A 21,113-nucleotide genomic window follows, 5' to 3' on the forward strand; every position below is an offset into this window, starting at 1 on the left:
CCGTCCTCCCCCTCCTCCCCATCTCCCCTGTCCTGCCCTGCCTCCGCCGCCCGCCCCCAAGCAGCGTGGCCCGGAGAGGCCTCGCACAGCGGCAGCAGGGGTCCCGCCTATTCGCGTGGGCTGCGGGAATCCGAGCAGCCCGCTCTGCCGCCTCCCCAGCCGCGCGGGGGCGGAGGAAAACTCCCTGCCCGGGGCTCTGGGGAAAAGTCCCGTGAACTGACGCAATCGCTGACAGACTGGCTCGACAATGGCCTGGATAACGGAAGAGCAGATCCAGCAGGTAAGCGAGGAGCGCCAGGAGCCGTCGCTTGCCGCGAGCGGTGTAGGTACCGCCGGAGAGGGCTGTAGTCCCGAGCAGCGACCAGATCACACTTAGCCAGCACTGGTGTCTCGCGCGGATTGGCTTTGGCAACATTGTTACAATCTTCTGTGCGGTCTGAGCTCCTCACTGTGACAACACCTGGCTCAGGAATGGGGGTTTGTACCTATTAGCCTTGAAGTAGAAATCTGCCTGTGAGAGAATAGCATGCTGGGTTTTATATAAGGGGCAACAGTTCAGGAAGGCAGGGTCTAGAGCAGGGGTGTCCAAACTTTTTTCAAAGAGGGCCAGATTTGATGAAGTGAACATGCGTGAGGGCCGACCATTTTGCCTGACATTCTTTGAACCATTAAAATTAAATGCAAATTAACTATTTTATGCAAAGTTTATTGCAAACGGCATACTTTTCATTTCGTAACATGGCTGACAAATCTAAACAGGTGTTAAATCACTCTGCCTTTCATATCTGAAGGCCAGATGAAAAAAAAAAATCCAGGAAGCTGAAATATATGTCAGGAACATTGTAAAGTACATTACATATTATTGGTAATAAAGGTTGTCTGTCAACTTTTAAGTTCAAAAAATATGAACAGGAACATAACACCAAGTATACATGTTGTGTCCAAATATATTTATAACTGATTTAGACCAACTGACATTAACTGAGATTTTACAATGTATTCATCTCAATACATATGGATTCGTTGGGGGCCATAAAAGATAGATATTGCCATATTACCCGGGGGCCGTATTAAACCGGAACACGGGCCGCAATTGGCCCACGGGCCGGACTTTGGACATGCCTGGTCTAGTGAATTTCATTTTGCAAGGGATTGATCACCGCCCCGAGAAGTCAGCACACATTCTCAGTTAAGTTTAGCACTACGTTTTCCAACCTCTCGTTAATCTTGTTCTAATCCTAAAACAGAACAAAAGCTTGTTCATTCTGGTAAAGTTTTTGTGTGTAGCAGTTACATAACATTCTCTTTCCCAAAGGAGGCGATTAAGCCAATAGGTCAGAGACACATGCAAATATCAGGCGTTCCATAGAGCCTGCTGCACCTAGCAGTTGTAATCGTTTTTATTTATTTTTATTTTTAAAGGAGCAAGAAAACAACTATCCATTAAAAATGATTAAAATGAATTTTGTGGGATGATAAAGGCTGGTTTGTGTGGGACTTGAGGGTTAGGCAATAACAGAGATGCAGGTTAAAAGCAGTCCACTATACAAAATACAGTGTATGAAAAATGCACCTTGCTCAATTCCAGTGGTCACCAACCAGTACATCAGGATCTACCAGTAGATCTTGGAGCCTCTGACAGGTGATCTGACAATTGCTTCAGTTATTCTTCCATCCACTATCATGCCCTTTGCCTTGGAGCTGCCCCCCAGAGAGCCTCCTGCTTGCTGTGCAGGGTTTGGGAGGGAGAAGGAGGGGGTGCTGATGTCAGGGTGTCCCTCCTCCCCTCACTTCTGTACCCTGTCTCCACACAGAGAGAAGGGGATGGAGGGAGCTCTGCAATGCAAATCTCTGTCACTCTCACAAACACAGTGGCTACGTCTACACTGGCAGCTTCTTACACAAGAACTGTTTTGCGGAAGAGTTCTTGCGCAAAAAGTCTTCCACAAGAGCGTGTCCACACTGGCATGTGCTTTTGCGCAAGAGCATTCATGGCAGTGTGGACGCTTTCTTGAGCAAGAAAGCTCTGATGGCCATTTTAACCATAGAGGTTTCTTGCACAAGAAATTCATGTTGCCTGTCTACACTGCCCTCTTGTGGAAGAGCTCTTGTGCAAGAGGGCTTATACCTCGTGGGGAGAGGAATAACTCTTCCGGAAGAAGCCCTGTTTTACCATGCTCTACTGTAAATGTACTTGCACAAGAATGCGCGTGCAGCGTACACAGCAGGCAAGCTGCCAGTGTAGACATAGCCACACTGTCCTTCCCTCTCATCTCTTGACCCAACACATACAGGGGGGGAGGGGTCGTTACTACATTTACTGCTTGCAAAGTGGGTTATTTTTAGTTTTTGACTAGTCTGTGCATTTCACAACTTTCATTTCTCTTTTACGCTTAAATGTAATGCTTTGAGTAGTGAGTTCTAAGATGCCCAACCTGTCATGTCTGGAGTAATTATCCTTATGGCCAGGGCTCGACAAATGCACTTGCCTGCTTGCCTGTGGCGAGTAGATTTTTCCAGCTGGTGAGTGCAGGGGCGGACTGGCCCGGTGGGCTGTTGTAACGGGCTGGCCGAAGCCTGCACTACGGGCGGCGCGGCCCCATCCAATCCACCAGCTGGCGGAGGAGCACAGCGCTGCCGGGGAGGGGGAACTGTGGCGAGTCTCAGTGCCAGGCTGCCTGCGTGCAGCTGCGGCACGAGGAGGCGGACCCAGAGGGCGGGACGCTGGCAGATGCCAGGATGCTGGCGTGACATGGCCCCGCTGTCTTTAAAGGGCCACGGCAGCTCGGCTGTGGCTGCGTGTCCCCGGCAGCTGGCTGTGGCACGCGGCGCACCCAGGACCCGCCCCGCCGGCTCCAGTCCTGCCACTGCTCCAGCCCCTCGCCGGCGAGAGACCGCTCCCGGCCGACCGTCCCGCACGCTGCGCCCGCCCCGCGCCCCATCTGGCTCCCACCGCCCATTCCCCACGCCGCCCCTGCACCCCGGATCCCCTGCTCTCCCTCTGGCTCTGCGCCGCCCTTGCACCCCACACCCTGCTCCCCTGATCCCTGCTCTCCCTCCCCAGCTCTGTGCTGCCCGTTCCCTGCACTGCCCCTAGACCCTGATCCCTCTGCTCCTCCCGTTCCCCGCGTCCCATTCCCCGTGCCGCCTCTGCATCCCGCACACTGCCCCCCCCCCGATCCCTGCGTCCCTCTGCCTCTGTGCCTCCTGTTCCCCTTGCCACCCCTACCCCCTCCACTGTTCCCTGCACCCCTCTGGCTCTGTGCTGTCCCTGCACCCTGCTTCCCCTGTGGGTCGGGAGTGAGGGGTGCTTGTCCATAGGGAGGAGCTGGACAGGGCAGGGAAAATGCTGCTGTGACCCAGCAGTGAGTGAAAGGGGGAGTTCACATGAAGCGCCTTTGCCTTTATGGAAAAAAATGAATGAAAATGCCATTTGCTATTTATAGGGCTAAAATGCTGGGACAAAAATGAAAACAAACAAACAAAAACCATTGCAAAATGCAAACGTGTAAAAGACAACAAAAAAGGGGGGGAAATGTTTTGCTTGGCCCTGGGGGAGGGGAAGGGGCTGGTCTAGTCTGGGCTGGTCTGGGCTGAGGGGAGGGGAGGGGAAAATTATGGGGAAGGGGCTTGTGCTGAGGGGAGCGGAGGGGAGGAGGGAAAAAGAAGAAGAAAGGGGAAGGCACCAAGAGACAGGGATGCAGGAGAGACAAATCTCAGGGGGCCAAGTGCAGACAATGAGGAAAAGGGCAGGAGGGGAGGTTTCAGTGGGAGGGGGAAACAGGGTGATGCTGGGAGAGGAGAGAGTAAGGGCACTAGGGGCTAGAGGGGGAGGTGCTGGGAGAAGGCTTGAAAGAAAGGGTGGGCATGAGGAAGGTGGGGATGGAGCAAGGCATGTGTGAGGGCACAGGGGCATGAGGGAAATGGGGGCAGAGGGCAGTGAGGAGGTGGGTATCAGGGAAAAAGAGGGCAAAAGGGGCAGGGGCAGTGAGCGAAGGGGGAGAAACCAGGAGGGTGCAGGTGCCAGGAGATTCTGGGAGTGAAGCAGAAGGGCAGACACCTGCAGGGGAGGGACCAGCACCAGAGGAGAGAGGCAGGGAAGGTGTGTAGAGGGAGGTGTTAGGAGAGGGGATGAGGAGGGGTAGCTCACATGAGCAGAGTGGGGCTACTGGAGGAGTGGGCACAGGGGGGAGAGAAGGGCTGGTGGAGGGGGGCAGGTCTCAGGAAGGCTGAGGGCAGTGAGAAGGGCAGGAGTCAGGACAGCACGGGAGGGTGAGGGGTTGGGGGGCAGCAGGCACCAGGGGAGCTGATGGAGCAAGGGGAGGAGTCATGGCAGCAGAGGGAAAAGGTAGACATTTTTATAAGATATTTATTAATAACTTGGGTGATATTTATTAATAACTTCTTAGTAATTACTGTTCTTATTAGTGGCGAGTCCCCTTTTTGTCTGGCGAATAGGGTTTTCCAGAATTTGTCGAGCCCTGCTTATGGCAGTTGTGCTCCTGGACGTGGCTGGCATGTCCCTGCAGCCCCTGAGAAGGTCCAGGTAGAGGGGGGTCTCCACATGCTGTCCTTGCCTGCAGACCAGTCCTGCAGTTCCCTTTGATCAGTAACGGAGAACTGTGGAAGCTGCGCTGCTGTACATGCCAGCAAGCTTTCAGGAGTGGTGCAGGGCCAGGGGAGGAATAGGCCTGCCTTACTGCCTTACCTCTACTGCTCCACCTCTGGGGGAGTTGTCTGGCCACTCCCAGGGTGGGCAGGACTTGAGCTGTTGATGGGACTCAAACCCACCGACCTATCCTCCCCTCCCTCAGCCAGTCCCTTATCCTACTTTCCAAATGCAGGCGCCAGCTCCGTCCTTGGGGCAGCTGGTGTTGGCTGCCCAACTGCTTCCAGGGTGGGCAGAGCTCAAGCCCCCAACCCTGCACTCCCCAGGTAAATGTCCTATTGCACTCCAGAACCCACCCCACCTCCTGGGCATCCCTTATCCTGCCTTCTTAATATAGGAACCAGCTCCATCCCTAGGGCAGCCTGTGTTGGCTGTCTAGCTGCTCCCATGGTGGGCAGGGGAGGGACTTGAGCCCCCAACCCTATACTCCTCAGAAAAATGCCCTAGTCCCTAGGCCACTCCAGAACCCAACCCACCTCCCTAGTTTCAGGGTGTCCCCTCCCACATGCTGAATCCCTTGGCCCAAGACCAGAGCTTGCACCCTAATCCCCTACCCCAGCCTGGTGAAAGTGAATGAGATTCAGGGAGTGAGCAGGATGAGGCCTTGGAGAAGGGGTGGAGCAGGGTGTCAGCCGGTGGTCAGGGCAGTGAGTGGTGTGTGTGTGTTATACACCCGAGACTTCAACTGCTAGGACCGGGGTCCCTTCTTGGGGCGCCCGTCAACCTTCTCCAGGTTGCCCGCTGCGAAGTTTTACATCCATGTCTTTGACTGCTAGGACCAGGGTCCTTTTGTGGCGGGCAGCCAACAGGCTAACAGATGCCCCAAAGTTTACAGGGGGAGCTTATTACACCTCAGACTTTAACTGCTAGGATACAAGGTCCCGTTGCAGCGGGCAGCCTAGGGAAGGCTGAGAGATGCCCCACAGATCTGTCCCCTGGAGGCAACATGATCCAAATGCCCAGTTCTCCCTATATCTGTCTCTTATGACTGGCTGGAGTTCTTTTTGTTTGTGTTCGGTTCGGGTACAGCAGCATAGGTTCAAGTCAGAAACTTGACACGCACTTACTTATTTGTAGGAGAAAGAAAGAAAAGGAAAGAAAATTGAGTTGAATATATAAAATGAATGAGGGCACCAGCTTATTTTTACTATAATTTAGGCAGAGGTCCGAAAGCAAACCGCGGCGATTTGATTGACAGGAAAATGATTTCTCGGGGCTTAAAAAATGGCTGCCCAATTTATGAATGAAGCAAAATGGCTGCTGCACTTTTGATTGACGAGCTAATGATTTTTCTGTGGTCTGATTGGATAATTGCTGACCACAGGTCTCCAATGAAACAAAATGGCCACTTGGAGTGCTTCAATTAAGGAGAAAGTTTTCTTAAGTATGATTGACAACTTAACAAGATACCAAAGTTTACATAGAAGGGAACGGCGGTTCTAATAGAAGTTAGTGTTTATTGCAGTTTACAGGTAGATACAAAGACTCCCTGCGGTTTGATTGACAAGTTAATTGGGTTCCGCAGTTTATAGCTAAATCACATTACCAAAGGCAGTTTTACAATACAAATGAAACAGTTTGACTTTAAAAAACTATAATAGAGTAACTAAACTTATAACATAGTAACAATTAAAGTGTACACATAAAGAAACACCTAGCAGGTATAATTCTCACCCCTGCGTTCCAGACTTGGCGTGGCCAGCGTCTTTCTCTCAATCCCTCAGGAAGAAGTAGGGCAAGTTTGGGCGTCCCACGGACCTTGGGAGACAATCAGTACCTGCCAGCAGGTGTAGGTGATTGGAGCTCAAATGGGCTGGGCTACTAAACCCCTCTTTATACCCCTTGGGTCACGTAGGCTTCTTCCTGGTCTCAAGTGGCCAATTAGGAAAAATGGCTTTGAACACCAAGTTTCCCATGAAGGGTGCAAAGCATAATTCACACCTGGGAAAATGCAGACAATGGGCACTTCTAGTATGTGATGGGCGAAGATTCCTCTCCTGGGACAGTGCGGGCGTGTCAATTACTGGTACTAGCCATCAGGGCGACGGGAGGCCCCCAGTCGTCAGCTGGCCCATGTGCTGTCTAGTTTCTGTTTATGGTAGAGTCAGGGACAGGCAGCACACCTGCGTTCCCAGGGCATCAAAGGCTGACTTTCTCTTGCTCTCGGGGCGGGGGAGAAGCAAGATGGGGTTCATGTCTGGCTACAGCAGGGGAAGGGCCTCAGAGAAGGCAGGGAAGGAGGCCGGGCAAGGGTATTGGTGTTTGAGGTAGATGTTACATAGCACTTACATTGAAAAAGTGATCTCTAGTTACCGGTTAAGAAGTTGGAGTCTGCTGCTCCTCTCCATCTCCACTAGGGGAGGGGCTCTCCGAGGGGGGTAAGTCTGATTTAGCATCTGGCTGCAGAGCCTAAGAAAAGGTGCATCCCATAGAACAGAAGACTGACAGCCAGAAGAGAGCTGCTGTTTCTGAAGCCTGCCAGCCACTCCTGTCCCCATCTGAATTCTGGTGCTCTCTTGTAGTTCCGTAAAGACGGTTTCCTTGTTTTGGAAGAGTTTTGCACCACAGAGGAATGTGATGCCATGAGGGAGCAAATCCACAAGATTGTCTCTGAGATGGATGTGCCACCCCATTGCCGTACAGTATTCTGCACCAAAGAAGAGGAACAGCTCCATGAACAGGTACAGATTATAGATAATTCAGATAGATCAGGGATGGGCGAGTTGTGGCCCAGGGTCTGGCTTGCCTAATACTTTGATCTGCCTAATACTTTGACCTGCAGACTGCATCTGGCTGCTTTATATTTATATCCTGCTGCCCATGCCGTCAAATTTCCAGACAGTGGCTAAGGCAGCAGGATCCTTTTTTAAATGACTCTTGGCTGTGGCACTACTCTGGCAGGGGCTGGAGCTGTGAACCCTTTAAATACCGGTAGTAACATGGGTGCCTGCCAGGCAACATGGTAACAGCAGGGAGCAGCGAGCCCTTTGCTATGTTTTTAATTCAAAGCCTCCTGTCACAGACCAAGCTTGGGGGAAGCTAGTCCCCAGCCCTGTGCCTTTCACCCTAGACCCTTCCAGCGGTGGAACCGGCCCGTGTCTACCTACCAAACTTCATTAAGTGGCCTCCCTGTGAAAATTATTGTCCATCCCTGAGATGGAGGCTAGGAGGGGCAATCCCATTTAATTGCTTAACTGGTTAAATGTGATGTTTAACTGGTTAACTGATTAAAGGGGTAGTGGGCGGGGGGGCCAGAGCAGCCAGCAAGAGCTGCTCTACTGCAGGTGCAGCAGCCCCTGCCTGTGACATGCTCAGGCTCACCGCAGACAGGGGCTGCTCTGGGCGATGAAAGCAGCCTCTGCCTGCGATGTGCCCAGGCCTGTCACTAACACTGTTAAGGGTGATGCTTACCGGTTAACCTTTCACATCCCTAACTATGCTAGTAATAGAAATGTAGCCGTGTTAGTCTGGTGTAGCTGAAGCAAAATGCAGGACTATGTAGCACTTTAAAGACTAACAAGATGGTTTATTCGGTGATGAGCTTTCGTGGGCCAGACCCACTTCCTCAGATCAAATAGTGGAAGAAAATAGTCACAACCAATATACCAAAGGATACAATTAAAAAAATGAACACACATGAAAAGGACAAATCACATTTCAGAACAGAAGGGGCATGCGGGGGGGGGGGGGGGAGGAAGGTAAGTGTCTGTGAGTTAATGATATTAGAGGTGGGGAAAGTTAGATGTCTGAGCTAATGGTATTAGAGGTGATCATTGGGGAAGCTATCTTTGTAATGGGTAAGGGGAGACGAAGGACTAATTTGCATGAGTCACAGTCTCATTTGCATATTTTCTGCTGATCCGTTTTTTTCGCTGGTGTTTTTGTGCAAAAACAAGGGGTGTGGATGTTTTCTTTTTGTGCAAAAACTCCTTTTTCTGCAAGATCCTTATGCCCCAAAAAAGGAGTTTTACTGATGTTGTGGAAAAAGGTTTTTGAGCAAAAAGAAAAGGTCCACGCTACTTGTTTTTGCACAAAATCCCCAGTGAAAAAAATGGATCAGCAAAAAATATGCAAATGAGATTGACTCATGCAAATTAGTCCCTCGTTAGCATACTTTTTGCCAAGAAAACTCGTAGTGTAGATGTAGTCCCTAGGGAGATGAAAGTAACTTAAATTTCTTACAGAAAAAAACAGCAAGCAAATGGTCTGGTAGCACTTTACAGACTAACAAAACATGTAGATGGGATCATGAGCTTTTGTGGACACAGCCCACTTCTTCAGATGACCGGAGTTATGATTAGGGGATAAGGAAACTCAAAATAAATAGGAGAAGGAAAGGGGGCAGGGAGAAGAAAGAAGTTCTGTTGCCCATCCCCCTACCTCTATGCATAAAGTATCAGGAGAAAGGGTGATAAATCTGAGTAAATAAAGATCAAAGTCTGTGTCTCAACGACTTGATTACCTGCATCCTGCTTCAAAAGTATTTTAACACCAGACTTGAAAGAGAAACCTCTGAACTGTCATTCATGCTTAAAATTGACACTTTACGCTGGGGTCTTAACAAAGACGCTAATTATCTTACCCATTACAAAGATAGCTTACCCAATTATCACCTCTAATATCATTAGCTCACAGACATTTACCTCCCCGCCCCATCTCCCCTCTGTTCTGAAATTTGATTTGTCCTTTTTATATGTGTTCACTTTTTTTTATTGTATCCCTTTGGTATATATGGTCATGCCTATTTTCTTCCACAATTTGATCTGAGGAAGTGGGTCTGGCCCACGAAAGCTCATCACCTAATAAATCATCTTGTTAGTCTTTAAAGTGCTACATAGTCCTGTTTTTTGTTTCAGCTAGACTAGACTAACATGGCTATATCTCTATTACTAATCTACATGTTTTGTTAGTCTATAAAGTGCTACTAGACCATTTGCCTGCTGTTTTTTTCTGTAACAGACTAACTTGGCTACCCCCTGAAGCTCCTTACATTTCTTACAGGCAATGTCATATTGCAACCCCCCTTGTGGTAGGGCTCAGGGCAGGGAATTGAATTCCTTTTCCACTGCCTTGGGCAACATGTTGTAGGTGATCTCAGCAGAGACCAAGAGAGAAATGGGTCACAGAGACTGAAGAAGAGTCATCGCTGTGGAAAAGGGCTGAATGTATGAGAACCTTTGTCTATTGTTACAACCTATAATATATTTGTTCCACGGATAGACTATCAGGTCAACCCTTCTCACTAACCAAACCAAGGTACCTCTGTTCACCCTCTACTGGGTGGCTGCAAAGGGTAAGCTGGAGCCCAAGAAGTTTAGCGCACTGAAAAGTTTCCATGTGAACTACTGATGTTTTTATTCTTATTCTTCCTGCTCTCTTGACAGGGAGAAGATGCAGCTAAGTGCTAGCTTCTTGCTGGAAGTGTTCACTTAATATATCTGCTAGTATATATTACCATTGTTGGGTCTCTCTTGTCTCCAACAGGGCAGTGCAGATTATTTTCTAACGAGTGGAGACAAAATCAGATTCTTCTTTGAAAAAGGAGTTTTTGATGAGAAAGGTAAAATCTACCTATCATTTGCTACAGTAGGGCGGGGTGCATGGGAAGAAATGTAAGCAATCTGCTAGCAAGCCAGAAGCTTTCTTCAAGGGACAAGGTGGCTGAATAACTGTTTGGGGGAGAAGGGAATTCTCTATTGTTTACTTTTTGATTTGATGCATCCTCTCTAATTCAGTGTTTTATTTTTAGGTGACTTTCTTGTGCCAAAGGAGAAATCTATAAATAAGATCGGCCACGGTATGTATGAGCTGCAGGGCTTTTGGAGTGAAAAACTGGGGTGTATTTTCCAGAATGAAACTTTCCTTTTGACTTGGCTATTATCAATAGTGGTGGCTCTCTGCAAAAAAACTCTTCTCCTGAGTTAATGTTCTAGCCAAACATAGAGGCTGTGTCTACACTGGGCCACTTATTCCGGAAAATCAGCCGCTTTTCCGGAATAAGCTGCGAGCTGTCTACACTGGCCCTTCAATTTCCGGAAAAGCAACGATGCTCTACTGTACAAAATCAGCCGCTATTCCAGAAAAACTATTCTGCTCCCGCTTGGGCATAAGTCCTTATTCTGGAACACTGTTCCGGAAAAGGGCCAGTGTAGACAGCCCAGTAGTTTTTTCCGGAAAAAAGCCCCGATCGCGAAAATGGCGATCGGGGCTCTTTCCCGGAAAAGCGCGTCTACATTGGCCACAGACGCTTTTCCGGAAAAAGGGTTTTTCCGGAAAAGCAGCCTGCCAATGTAGATGCTCCTTTTCCGGAAAAATTGAAAACGGAATAGTATTCCGTTTTAAGCATTTCCGGAAATTCATGCCAGTGTAGACACAGCCAGACTGTGCCCACAATATTGTTACCACTAAAACAAGATGTGGATTCAAATTGTCTGGCCTTGTCTACCACCTACTCTTCCTCTCCATTCTATTGCTTTTGCAGTGCCCCACCCACTGAACACGTTGTTGCAAAGATCCTCCTACTGTGGCCACATCTTCTTTGCAGCTTTGTGCTGTCTCCTGTTCTCACCAACATGAGGTTCAAACTCCTCAGATTTAACTCTAAGCCTTGGCACAGCTTCCCCCCACCAGTGCCCACAGATCAGTTTGCTGCTCTCTGTGCCTGCATTGCATTCTTCTCCACTCATCTTTGTGCTTCTGTGTTACCTCAGGCCAAGAAACCTTTTTCCTTTGCCAAAATGCTTCTCGTTGCCCTTTAAATCCCTTTTCAAAAACACTTTTTCCACTAGGCTTTTCCATTCTAATTTTAAAAAAGAATTGACCTCTATTGGCTGAAGTTCAAACCTGTGTACTTCTTATGCAGTAGATTGTTTGAGCTGTACCGTCTGTGTCCAGTCTAGGTTTTTAAGTTCCTCTGGATAGACTGTACCTTCTGTTTTCTGAGAACACGGCTGGCACGTAAGCTCTGATTCTTTGCTGTGACATTGTCAGCAGCTTCTCAGTTTTACAGGTTTCCACTTTGTTCTATTTCCTCTATTCCAGTTTCTAAAGAACTAGCTGAATCCTTTTTGTTCTCAAACAATACCCAGAGAAAACATAGCAGGGTTCAGTGTTCTACCTCACAAACCCAGGAACCCTGCCCAGATCTTTCTCCATTAAAGCTTGGAAATCCAGTATCTGATCTCAGATTCCTGCAGTCTCTGTAGGGAAAACAATGTCCTTAAGAAAACAACTCTTCCCACCCACTCTTTGTCCTCTACTGTGCTGCAAATGCTCCTTAAAGAGGAAACGGAAAACAGATATTGTATCCTCCTCACTCAGGCTTATTTGCAGTTCCAAGAGAAGGACTCATTTAGCCCTACTCTGCAATTTAGTCACTTATTTTCTTTCTAGCCACCTCATTGCTCTATAGCAGTCCTTGTTGGGATGAATAAGCTAGCAGAACAGAACATTCTATTATCTTTAGAAGTGAGTCTGCATTTAATTTGCTTCCAGGTTAAAATCTCTAGGGCAAGCTAAGTCATTCACAGCTCACTGACTTTGTGCTCCTACTTCTTAATTAACGTGAGAAATCATTGATGCCCCATTTTTCATCTTTGCATTTTTTCAACAAGCTGTATTCACATTCTAAGAACTGTAATACTCTGAGGGACATGTTGAGCTATTTGACCAAGCTTGTGAGGCCCAATGCTCAACTTGATGGTATTTCTGTCTGTAATGTGACAACTTTTGTATGTAACTGATCAGTTCCTTTTCCAGGAACGCTCTAGGCTTCCATCACCAGAAAACTGCCAGGGGGAAATGCGTACACAGAGGGGGGCCCTGCCATCTTTTTAGCAGTTACAACTTCTGGCATTGTCTATAGATCAATCAATAGATTATTGGCATGCACTTATGTATTCCACCATAGCAATAACTCTGTTTCACCTGTCACTGTGTAACCCACACACCTAGTCAGTGTGGGTCACTGTCCCATGTAGTGGCACTTAGACCACTTACAGCAAGTAGTAAGAACAAATGAGCTCTACAGCCTAAGCTGAGAGCCAGCTGGCTTCATAGCTCAAGCTGTAGAGGTTCCTATGCTGAGGGCCCAGGTTCAAATCTCCCTGGTGGAGATTACAAGCAGGGGCTTGTCGGATGTGATTCCTCGCTAGGGGAAGTATGTAACCCACACACCTAGGTTACATCTACACTGCAAGGTTTTTGCACAAAAATCTGTGGAGCATCCACGCCTCAAATGCACTTTTGCACAAGGAGATCAAGAGTAAAATGGCAGAACAGAGGGCTTTTTCCGTCGTAGGTAAACCTCCTTTTACGAGGCATAACTCCCTTTTGCGCAGGAGTTCTTGTGCAAAAAGGCAAATGTGGATGCTCCAGAGGGGTTTCTTGCACCAGAAACCCCTATGGGAAAAAGCACAGGTGCTCTGATGGCCATCAGAGCTTTCTTGTGCAAGAGCGTCCATGCAGTGTGGACGCTCTCTTGCGCAAAAGCACATTGCAAAAACTCTTGCACAAAAGGCCTCTTGCACAAGAAGCATGTGGTGTAGATGTAGCTCTAGTGGGTGTGGTTTTGCAAGAGAGCGTCCATCCAGTGTGAATGCACTCTTGCAAAAAAGCATATTGTAGTGTGCAAAAACTCTTGCGCAAAAGGCTTCTTGCACAAGAAGCATGTAGTGTAGACATAGTCCTAGTGGGTGTGGTTCACTGTCCCATTAAGTGGCACTTTAACCTCTTACAGTGAGTGATAAGAATGAGTGAGCTCTACAGCCTAAGCTGACAACCAGCTGGCTTTATAGCTCAAGCTGTAGAGGCTCCCATACTAAGCTGCAGAGGTTCCAGGGTCAGATCTGTCTGCAGGTGGTTACAACTGCACACATCTTCCCTATAGTTTAATAGGCTGATCTAACAGACTTCTCTCACAAATAGATAATAATGGCATGTGGAGGGAAAAGGGAGCAAGAGGACAGCACCTAGTATGTAAGGGATAATGGGGATCTTGGTATGGGGTCTCACAGAACCCCTGCTGGAAGGAAAATTGGGAGGAAGGAGATATAGATGGCACACATCTATGGGTGGTAGGAGACATATAACCCCTGGTGAGGAAGACTGGGGGACTGTGGTATGAAAGGGAAGATAAGAATTGGGGCACAAAGCACCACTGGCATAATGGAAGTGGAAACATGTAGAAAATATGGAAATATGTTGAAAACAACATAGCATGAGAGAGAATAGAGGACCCTGGTATGGGAGGGGGAAAATGGGGACCACACAGGTACCCTTGGTTGGAGGGAGATTGGAGGGCTTTTGCTGGGAGGGCCTGACATAGAAAAGGACAGGAGAGCATCACACAAGGAACTTGTGGGTGGAATGGAGCCTGGTGCGTGCACTGACTTCAGCCAACAGAAGCAACAAATTGTGGAATTCCTTCATAGTATTTATCCATCTTAGCATTGTGTATAAATGCTTCCCATCTGAATATCTAAGCTCACAGGCTACATCTACACTGGCCCCTTTTCCGAAAGGGGCATGTTAATTTCACAGGTCGTAATAGGGAAATCCGCGGCGGATTTAAATATCCCCCGCGGCATTTAAATAAAAATGTCCGCCGCTTTTTTCCGGCTTTTAGAAAAGCCGGAAAAGAGCGTCTACACTGGCCCCGATCCTCCGGAAAAAAAGCCCTTTTCCGGAGGATCTTATTCCTACTTCAAAGTAGGGCTTTTTTTCCAGAGGATCGGGGCCAGTGTAGACACTCTTTTCCGGCTTTTCTAAAAGCCGGAAAAAAGCGGCGGACATTTTTATTTAAATACCGCGGGGGATATTTAAATCCCCCGCGGATTTCCCTATTACGACCTGTGAAATTAACATGCCCCTTTCGGAAAAGGGGCCAGTGTAGACGAGCCCTTAGTGTTTGGAGCTCTGAATAGTCTATTTGGTTGTCCTTCAGAACAAACACCAGAAATCTCTTCCAAGCATAGATCGTTGTTTTCATATAGGCACAATTTGGTGTAAAGGAGATTGATTATATCTTTGTCTACTCTAAAGAAATTCATTATACGATTTGCAAATGTCAACAGCACTTATGTGTTAGCTCCATCAGAGGAAACATTATGTCTAATTTACAATCCATACAAAAAGCTTGAAGCAAAAGGAATTTGTCTCGCCAAGACATTTTAACAAAAGGAACAGGGCAGTCATGATGACTGGTACTGTGTGCACACAACCAGTTCCTGAGAGGGCTACATTTCTATCACTATTCTACATGCAAGTTCCTGAGAGGGATGCAGTTTGTGCATGACAGACTGCAGTCTTCCCCTTCAGAATGTAATATCCATCATTGTTTCCTCAGAGTCCTCCAGTCTTCCACAGCAGAGGTTGCATGTCCTCCATTCCTCCTCCCACTCATGGATGTGTGCCTTCTAGATGAGTTCTTGAATTTTCACTGACAACTTTTTCCCCTCAGCTTTGCATGCTTATGATCCCATCTTCAAGCAAATCACTCACTCTTCCAAAGTGCAGGTGAGCTGCTGCTTGAGTCACTTGAAAGAACTCAACTATGTGACTGTTCAGTTTTCTGCTCATTATTTAGTGAATGCACACTGAGAATTTTTATAAATCTTTTTATGGGGAATGGGCTCTTCCTTCTGAGCATATGGTTTTGAAATAGAAGTCTGTGTCATATCTTCCACAGGAGTTGGGAAGAAAACTTGGCCTTGAGAAACCAGTGGTTGTCCAGAGCATGTATATCTTTAAGGTACAGTAGCTGCAATCTCCCCAATCATTTACTCAAGAAAGAAGCCATTTTCATATTTTCAATTTTAAAATTCTCCTCTTCCTTCTATTTTTCTTCTTCCAGCAACCTGACATTGGTGGTGAAGGTAAAATTCATACTGCAACTGTACGAGGCTGTAGATATTATGTATCCATTACCGAGGTTTGGAGGAAGGAGATTCAAGTAGCAGGAGAGGTTGCACAAACTGGTCACTCAGTGAGATTTTTCAAAGCTGCATAAAGGTTTGGATGCCCAGTTCCCATTAGATATTACTGGCAGTGGGTATGAAAATTCCGCCCAGGATATCTTTCTATTTCTCTGTGGGCAGGCAAAGCACACAACTTTGAATGGTTACCCAGCCCCATGTGTTATGATTGCAATGGTGGCCAACTCTTGCAACACACTTGAGATTCCCAAAGAAGTAAAATGTCAGGGAGACAGGAAAGGTCAAATGATTGGGGGAATTTCCTAAATATATAGCACATTTCCTTGTCTTTAGAAATTACTGTAAACCAAAAGTAATTTCCATATAACCCTTAACTTGGAAGAAGTTATCCTTGCTGTACTCCCCCTAAAATAAATAGGACATGAGCTGAGAACCTGTTGGGAAGGGGATAGAATTAGTCTCACAATCTCCCACCCACAAATGATAGATATAGTCACCCATCCTATCCTCTAGGCCACTCCTGAGCCCACCCCACCTCCCTACCATTGGGATGTCCCTCATACTGCCTTCCTGGTGCCTGATTCAGATCCATCCCGGGGTGACCGGTGCTGGCATGGGGTGGCCTGGGATTCCAGCACACCACCCGGTGCTCCTCAGGCAGATGCCCTATCCCCTACGCCCCATCCCACCTTCCTACCTTGAGGACGTCCCTTATCCTGTCTTCCTAGTGCCTGATCCAGATCCATCCCCAGGGCGACTCGTGCTGGCGGGGGGTTCTGATGTTGGAGTCTGTTAGTGGAGGCTGGTGGTGATAGCATGCATGCAGCCAGTGACCATCTGCATCCCTGTGACTTGGCTGAAATGGAAGTCAGTGCAGTCAGGAGCATGCGTATTCACTGTTGTCACTTCTAGCAGGATTCATATGGCCAGAAAGCCCCAGAGATCTTCCTTTACTCTTAATTCAACAGTCTTTAAAAGGTAACCAAATGTCTGTTGGTTTCAGTGTTACCACACCAGGATGCCACATTTCTGTATACAGAGCCTCTGGGCAGGATTCTGGGCCTCTGGATAGCGCTGGAGGACACCACACGGGAAAACAGCTGTCTGTGGTTCATACCTGGCTCTCACACTAGTAAGATTCATATTCTGCCATACACCCTCATCTCCTGGTTATGGGTGGAAAATTGCACAGGTTTTACTGCAACTTCTGCAATGTACAGTGGTTACATGGCCACATCCTGCAAGTATAGACATCATCATGCTTGAGGGAACCATTGTTGAAAGCAATCTGGAGAAGTGGGTTGTGCCCACGAAAGCTCATGATGCCATCTACATGTTTTGTTAGTCTCTAACGAGCTGCAGGACTATTTGTTGTTTTTAAAGATCATTCCTTTTATGCTTTTAAGGGCAAAATTCATAACCCCTCTTTTAGCAGGCTGAGTGGCTCACTGACTCACTTCCTTTGCTGCTGGTCACTAGTTTAAGGATCTGTGATTTTTAATCCAAAAATATTCATGGAAATTAAAACTTGACATTGTTTTTGACACCAAATGCCCAAATGTAATGCTGTACTATACCCATGCAATCTGAGTAAAGTATGGAGACAGTGGTGCCCAGAATCTTATTAAATATTTATTAAATCCAGATTTGTAAAATTAGGATCCACTGCCAGTGTTCCTGAAATCCTTTCAATTTAGTATTACTAAGTAACTTCCCTCAGCGAGTATCTGACCCTTCCTTATTCAACAAGATTTCAGCTCTTCACAACTACTCTGGGATCCTTCCAAAGAGTGTCTTTTTGCATGCTACAGACCCTTGCTATATTCCAAAACTCCCTTAAGATGAGCTGCAGCTCACCTGAATAAGTGGGTTTTGCCCACGAAAGCTCATGATACTATCTATATATTTTTGTTAGTCTCTGAGGTGTCATAGGATTACTCGTTATTTTTAAAGTTACAGACTAACACGGCTACCCCTCTGAGACTTTATATTATTTTAGACACACCCATCACCCTCTAGCTTAACACAGATACCATTCACCTTTTCTGTTGTCATGGATCAAGACTTAAGAATACTGTTACCCCACCTCGTTTTGTGTAAGGAAGAATAAAAACCTTCCACTTAGCCACACAACACCGGTCTCAAATGTTCAGCAATCATGCAAAACAAGAATGAATTGGATAGAATCCAAAAGATCAGAGAGCAATCAGTCGTCTATGGCCACACATAGATCAGACCGAATAAAAATAATCTCTGCATATCTTCTCTCTGTCAACAGACAGAAGCTCCCACAAGCTTCTAGCTAGTGGTTCATGTTTTACACTCAGTATATTTTATATACATCTAGCATGTGAACTAATTAGCTCCAAGAGCACTGTTTATCATTTCATCTCAAACGTTAATGATCCAGTAGGAATATCTTCAGGTCTCTCTTAAGCATGCAAGCAACAGTCTTCCCTGTGAAATCATACAGCTTTGCACTTTATTGTAAATACAATTTGTGCCTAAGCTCAACATAAGGTTCTGTAATTGCAGTTAAACTTCTACAATGTTATGGAAAGGAAAATGGTGCCAAAGATGCATTTCACCGAAATGGAGGACTCTGCTCAGAAAGAATTGCACGTTCTTGCAGATAGGGATAGCACGTTGTCAAGGTGTCAGGACAAAGATGGGAAAGCAGACAAAAGACAGCAATGTCATTTTTACATCACAAGATAAACCAAACTGTAAGCCTTTCCCAATGTAAAGAGAAAATGAGCAAGGAAAGAATTATCATTAATGAAATGGAGGATATATATAATGTAATGAGGGGTTTAAGTTTTCCAGTCAGTGCACAGTGTAGAGACTATGATTACAGAAGCTAATCAAAAAGTGTTGGTAGCTAATAGTATTTTGTTGATATTACACATTTTATAGGGTCTGCTAACTGAATATGCTCTCCCAGAATGTTCTGTACCAAAATATATATTAAAAAGGTGTCGGGGTAGCTGTGTTAGTCTGTAACTTTAAAAACAACAAATAGTCCTGTGGTACCTTATGATAGTATATATATTTTTGTTAATCTCTAAACTTTCGTGGGCAAAAGCTCATGATACTTTTTTATCTACAAGTAGTTCTGTGACACCTTAGAGATTTTTTTTATATATATATGCTGTGTCTAGACTGGCAAGTTTTTCCGCAAAAGCAAGTGCTTTTGCGGAAAAACTTGCCAGCTGTCTACACTGGCCGCTTGAATTTCCGCAAGAACACTGACTTCCTACTGTCTGAAATTAGTGCTCCTTGTGGAAATACTATGCTGCTCCTGTTCGGGCAAAAGTCCTTTTGCACAAAGCTTTTGCGTAAAAGGGCCAGTGTAGACAGCTTAGATTTGTTTTGCACAAAAAAGCCCTGATAGCGAAAATGGCGATTGGGTTTTTTTTTTTGCGGAAAAGCACATCTAGATTGGCACAGACGCTTTTCCGCAAAAAGTGCTTTTGCGGAAAAGTGTCCATGCCAATCTAGACGCTCTTTTCCGCAAATGCTTTTAACGGAAAACTTTTCCATTAAAAGCATTTGCGGAAAATCATGCCAGTCTAGATGTAGCCATATAGTATACCAGCTTTTATTCTGTTGCATACAGAAATTAAGCAACAAATAATGCTGAGCTTTGTTATGCTGAGCTTTGTTAAAGTAATAAGCAACTATTATAATTGATGCAAGACTGTTAAACTAATTGGGTACAGGTGCCCTAGAACCTCAGACAGTAGGTTCAAAATTCTTAGGTAAGGAAAAGTAGGGTTCATTATGAAGTAAAGGCATTTGGAGAGTTTCCGGTGTATGAGAAACAGAGTATAAATATAATGAGAAGTGAGTTAATGTTTTGGATAGAGTGAAGAAGTCCTTTCCGCAAAGCATGATTTCCTTTGATTATTAAACTTGATCAAGCTTTTGATATTTTATGGATTACATAGTCTAAAATTGTATCTTAACACACGGATTGATTTACTTTGTTTAATTATTAAGTTTGTTTTAAAAAGTTTTGTCTACTATGGGATTGCAGCTGGCATCACGCGTAGAATGATCCGAACCCCACCAGGCACCATACCATGCACCCAGTTCATCGGCTCTGAGAGGACTTATCAACATAACCAGTTTATTCCTGTCCCTGTCCACAAAGGTAAAGATTCAGTTGTAGAACCAATGAAAATGCAAGAACGAGACATTCAGTGACACATGTTCAAGTTTAAACCACAGACCCAGAAGGAACTCAATGATGTATTGCCAGTATAGGCCTGAAGCCCCAGTTTCTGCCAAAGGGGAACTGAAGAGTCCAAAATGGAAGAAATGGATCTTGTAGATCAGAACAAAAGCAACAGCATGATACACTCCTAGAATCTTCCCAAATAAATTCTTACCATAGAATTGGGATTTCCCGAATTTGACTTTTGTCTCACGCTCTCATTGTTGTGACAAACCTTTCAGAGACAGTACCAGCTCCTTTTGTATGGAACGAAGGAAGGAGACATTCAAAAAGAAAGATGTGTGTTTATTTCAAACAGGTGGTCTCGTTCTTATCCATGGAGAAGTTGTTCATAAGAGTGAGTTGAACAGCTCAAAGAGGTCTCGCCACGTGTACACGTTCCATCTGATGGAGGCCAAAGATACCAGCTGGAGCAAAGAGAACTGGTATAAACAGACCCTTTAGTCGGAACCCCCCCCTCAAAAACTGTAAAGTTGAGGTTTTAAAAGCTGTAACTATTTAAGTAGCATTTTTTTCACTCAACAATCCTCATGGTTATCATCCCATTTTTGTGTTACACCTACAAGGCAATATACACAGCTAGGTTCCCTCTACATAGCTCAGAACGATGCTAGCTTCAGTTTTGTTTGAACACATCAATAGCAGTTTCCAAGGATGATCTCCCTGGCTTGTGTAGCCATGGATTGTTTTTCCACTAGCCATATTATAATAGGGCTGTAAGATCGTCCAGCAAAGAGCCTTACACCCATTCATTAAACTCGTAACACTTCCCCAAGGAAGATAAATACTATATGGCTGTGTCTAGACTGGCAAGTTTTTTTTGCAGAAAAACTTGCCAGCTGTCTACACTGGCCGCTTGAATTTCTGGAAAAGCACTGACGATCTCATGTAAAATCATCAGTGCTTTTCCGGAAATACTATGCTGCTCCCGTTCGGGCAAAAGCCTTTTTCCGAAAGACTTTTGCGCAAAAGGGCCAGTGTGGACAGCATAATACTGTTTTCCTCAAAAAAGCCCCGATCGCGAAAATGGCGATCGGGGCTTTTTTGTGGAAAACCACGTCTAGATTGGCCACAGACGCTTTTCTGCAAAAAGTGCTTTTGCAGAAAAGCATCCTGCCAGTCTAGACGCGATTTTTCCGAAAATGCTTTTACCGGAAAACTTTTCCGTTACAAGCATTTTCGGAAAATCATGCCAGTGTAGACGTAGCCTATCTGTATTGATTGTGAAATTCTGTACTGTCACAGAACAGAATCAGCTTGATTCCTGCCA

The 21,113-nt window shown here is 46.0% G+C and overlaps 1 protein-coding gene across 2 annotated transcripts in view; it reads left to right on the forward strand.

Moving 5' to 3' along the window:
- PHYHD1 (phytanoyl-CoA dioxygenase domain containing 1) overlaps positions 1–21,113 on the forward strand; it is a 25,393-nt gene continuing 4,280 nt past the window's right edge. The window contains exons 1-10 of one of the 2 annotated variants that reach the window (XM_025182608.2): positions 1–280; positions 7,192–7,350; positions 10,154–10,229; positions 10,419–10,466; positions 15,129–15,184; positions 15,357–15,419; positions 15,522–15,543; positions 16,607–16,735; positions 19,643–19,759; positions 20,142–20,268. In XM_025182608.2, the coding sequence (XP_025038393.2) occupies positions 248–280; positions 7,192–7,350; positions 10,154–10,229; positions 10,419–10,466; positions 15,129–15,184; positions 15,357–15,419; positions 15,522–15,543; positions 16,607–16,735; positions 19,643–19,759; positions 20,142–20,268 (830 nt within the window). In that variant the 5' untranslated portion in view covers positions 1–247. The remainder of the gene's footprint in view (positions 281–7,191; positions 7,351–10,153; positions 10,230–10,418; positions 10,467–15,128; positions 15,185–15,356; positions 15,420–15,521; positions 15,544–16,606; positions 16,736–19,642; positions 19,760–20,141; positions 20,269–21,113) is intronic. The other variant, XM_014571511.3, reaches the window with a different exon arrangement.

Source organism: Pelodiscus sinensis, chromosome 22 (genome assembly GCF_049634645.1).
Source record: "Pelodiscus sinensis isolate JC-2024 chromosome 22, ASM4963464v1, whole genome shotgun sequence".
Taxonomy (NCBI): Eukaryota; Metazoa; Chordata; order Testudines; family Trionychidae; genus Pelodiscus; species Pelodiscus sinensis.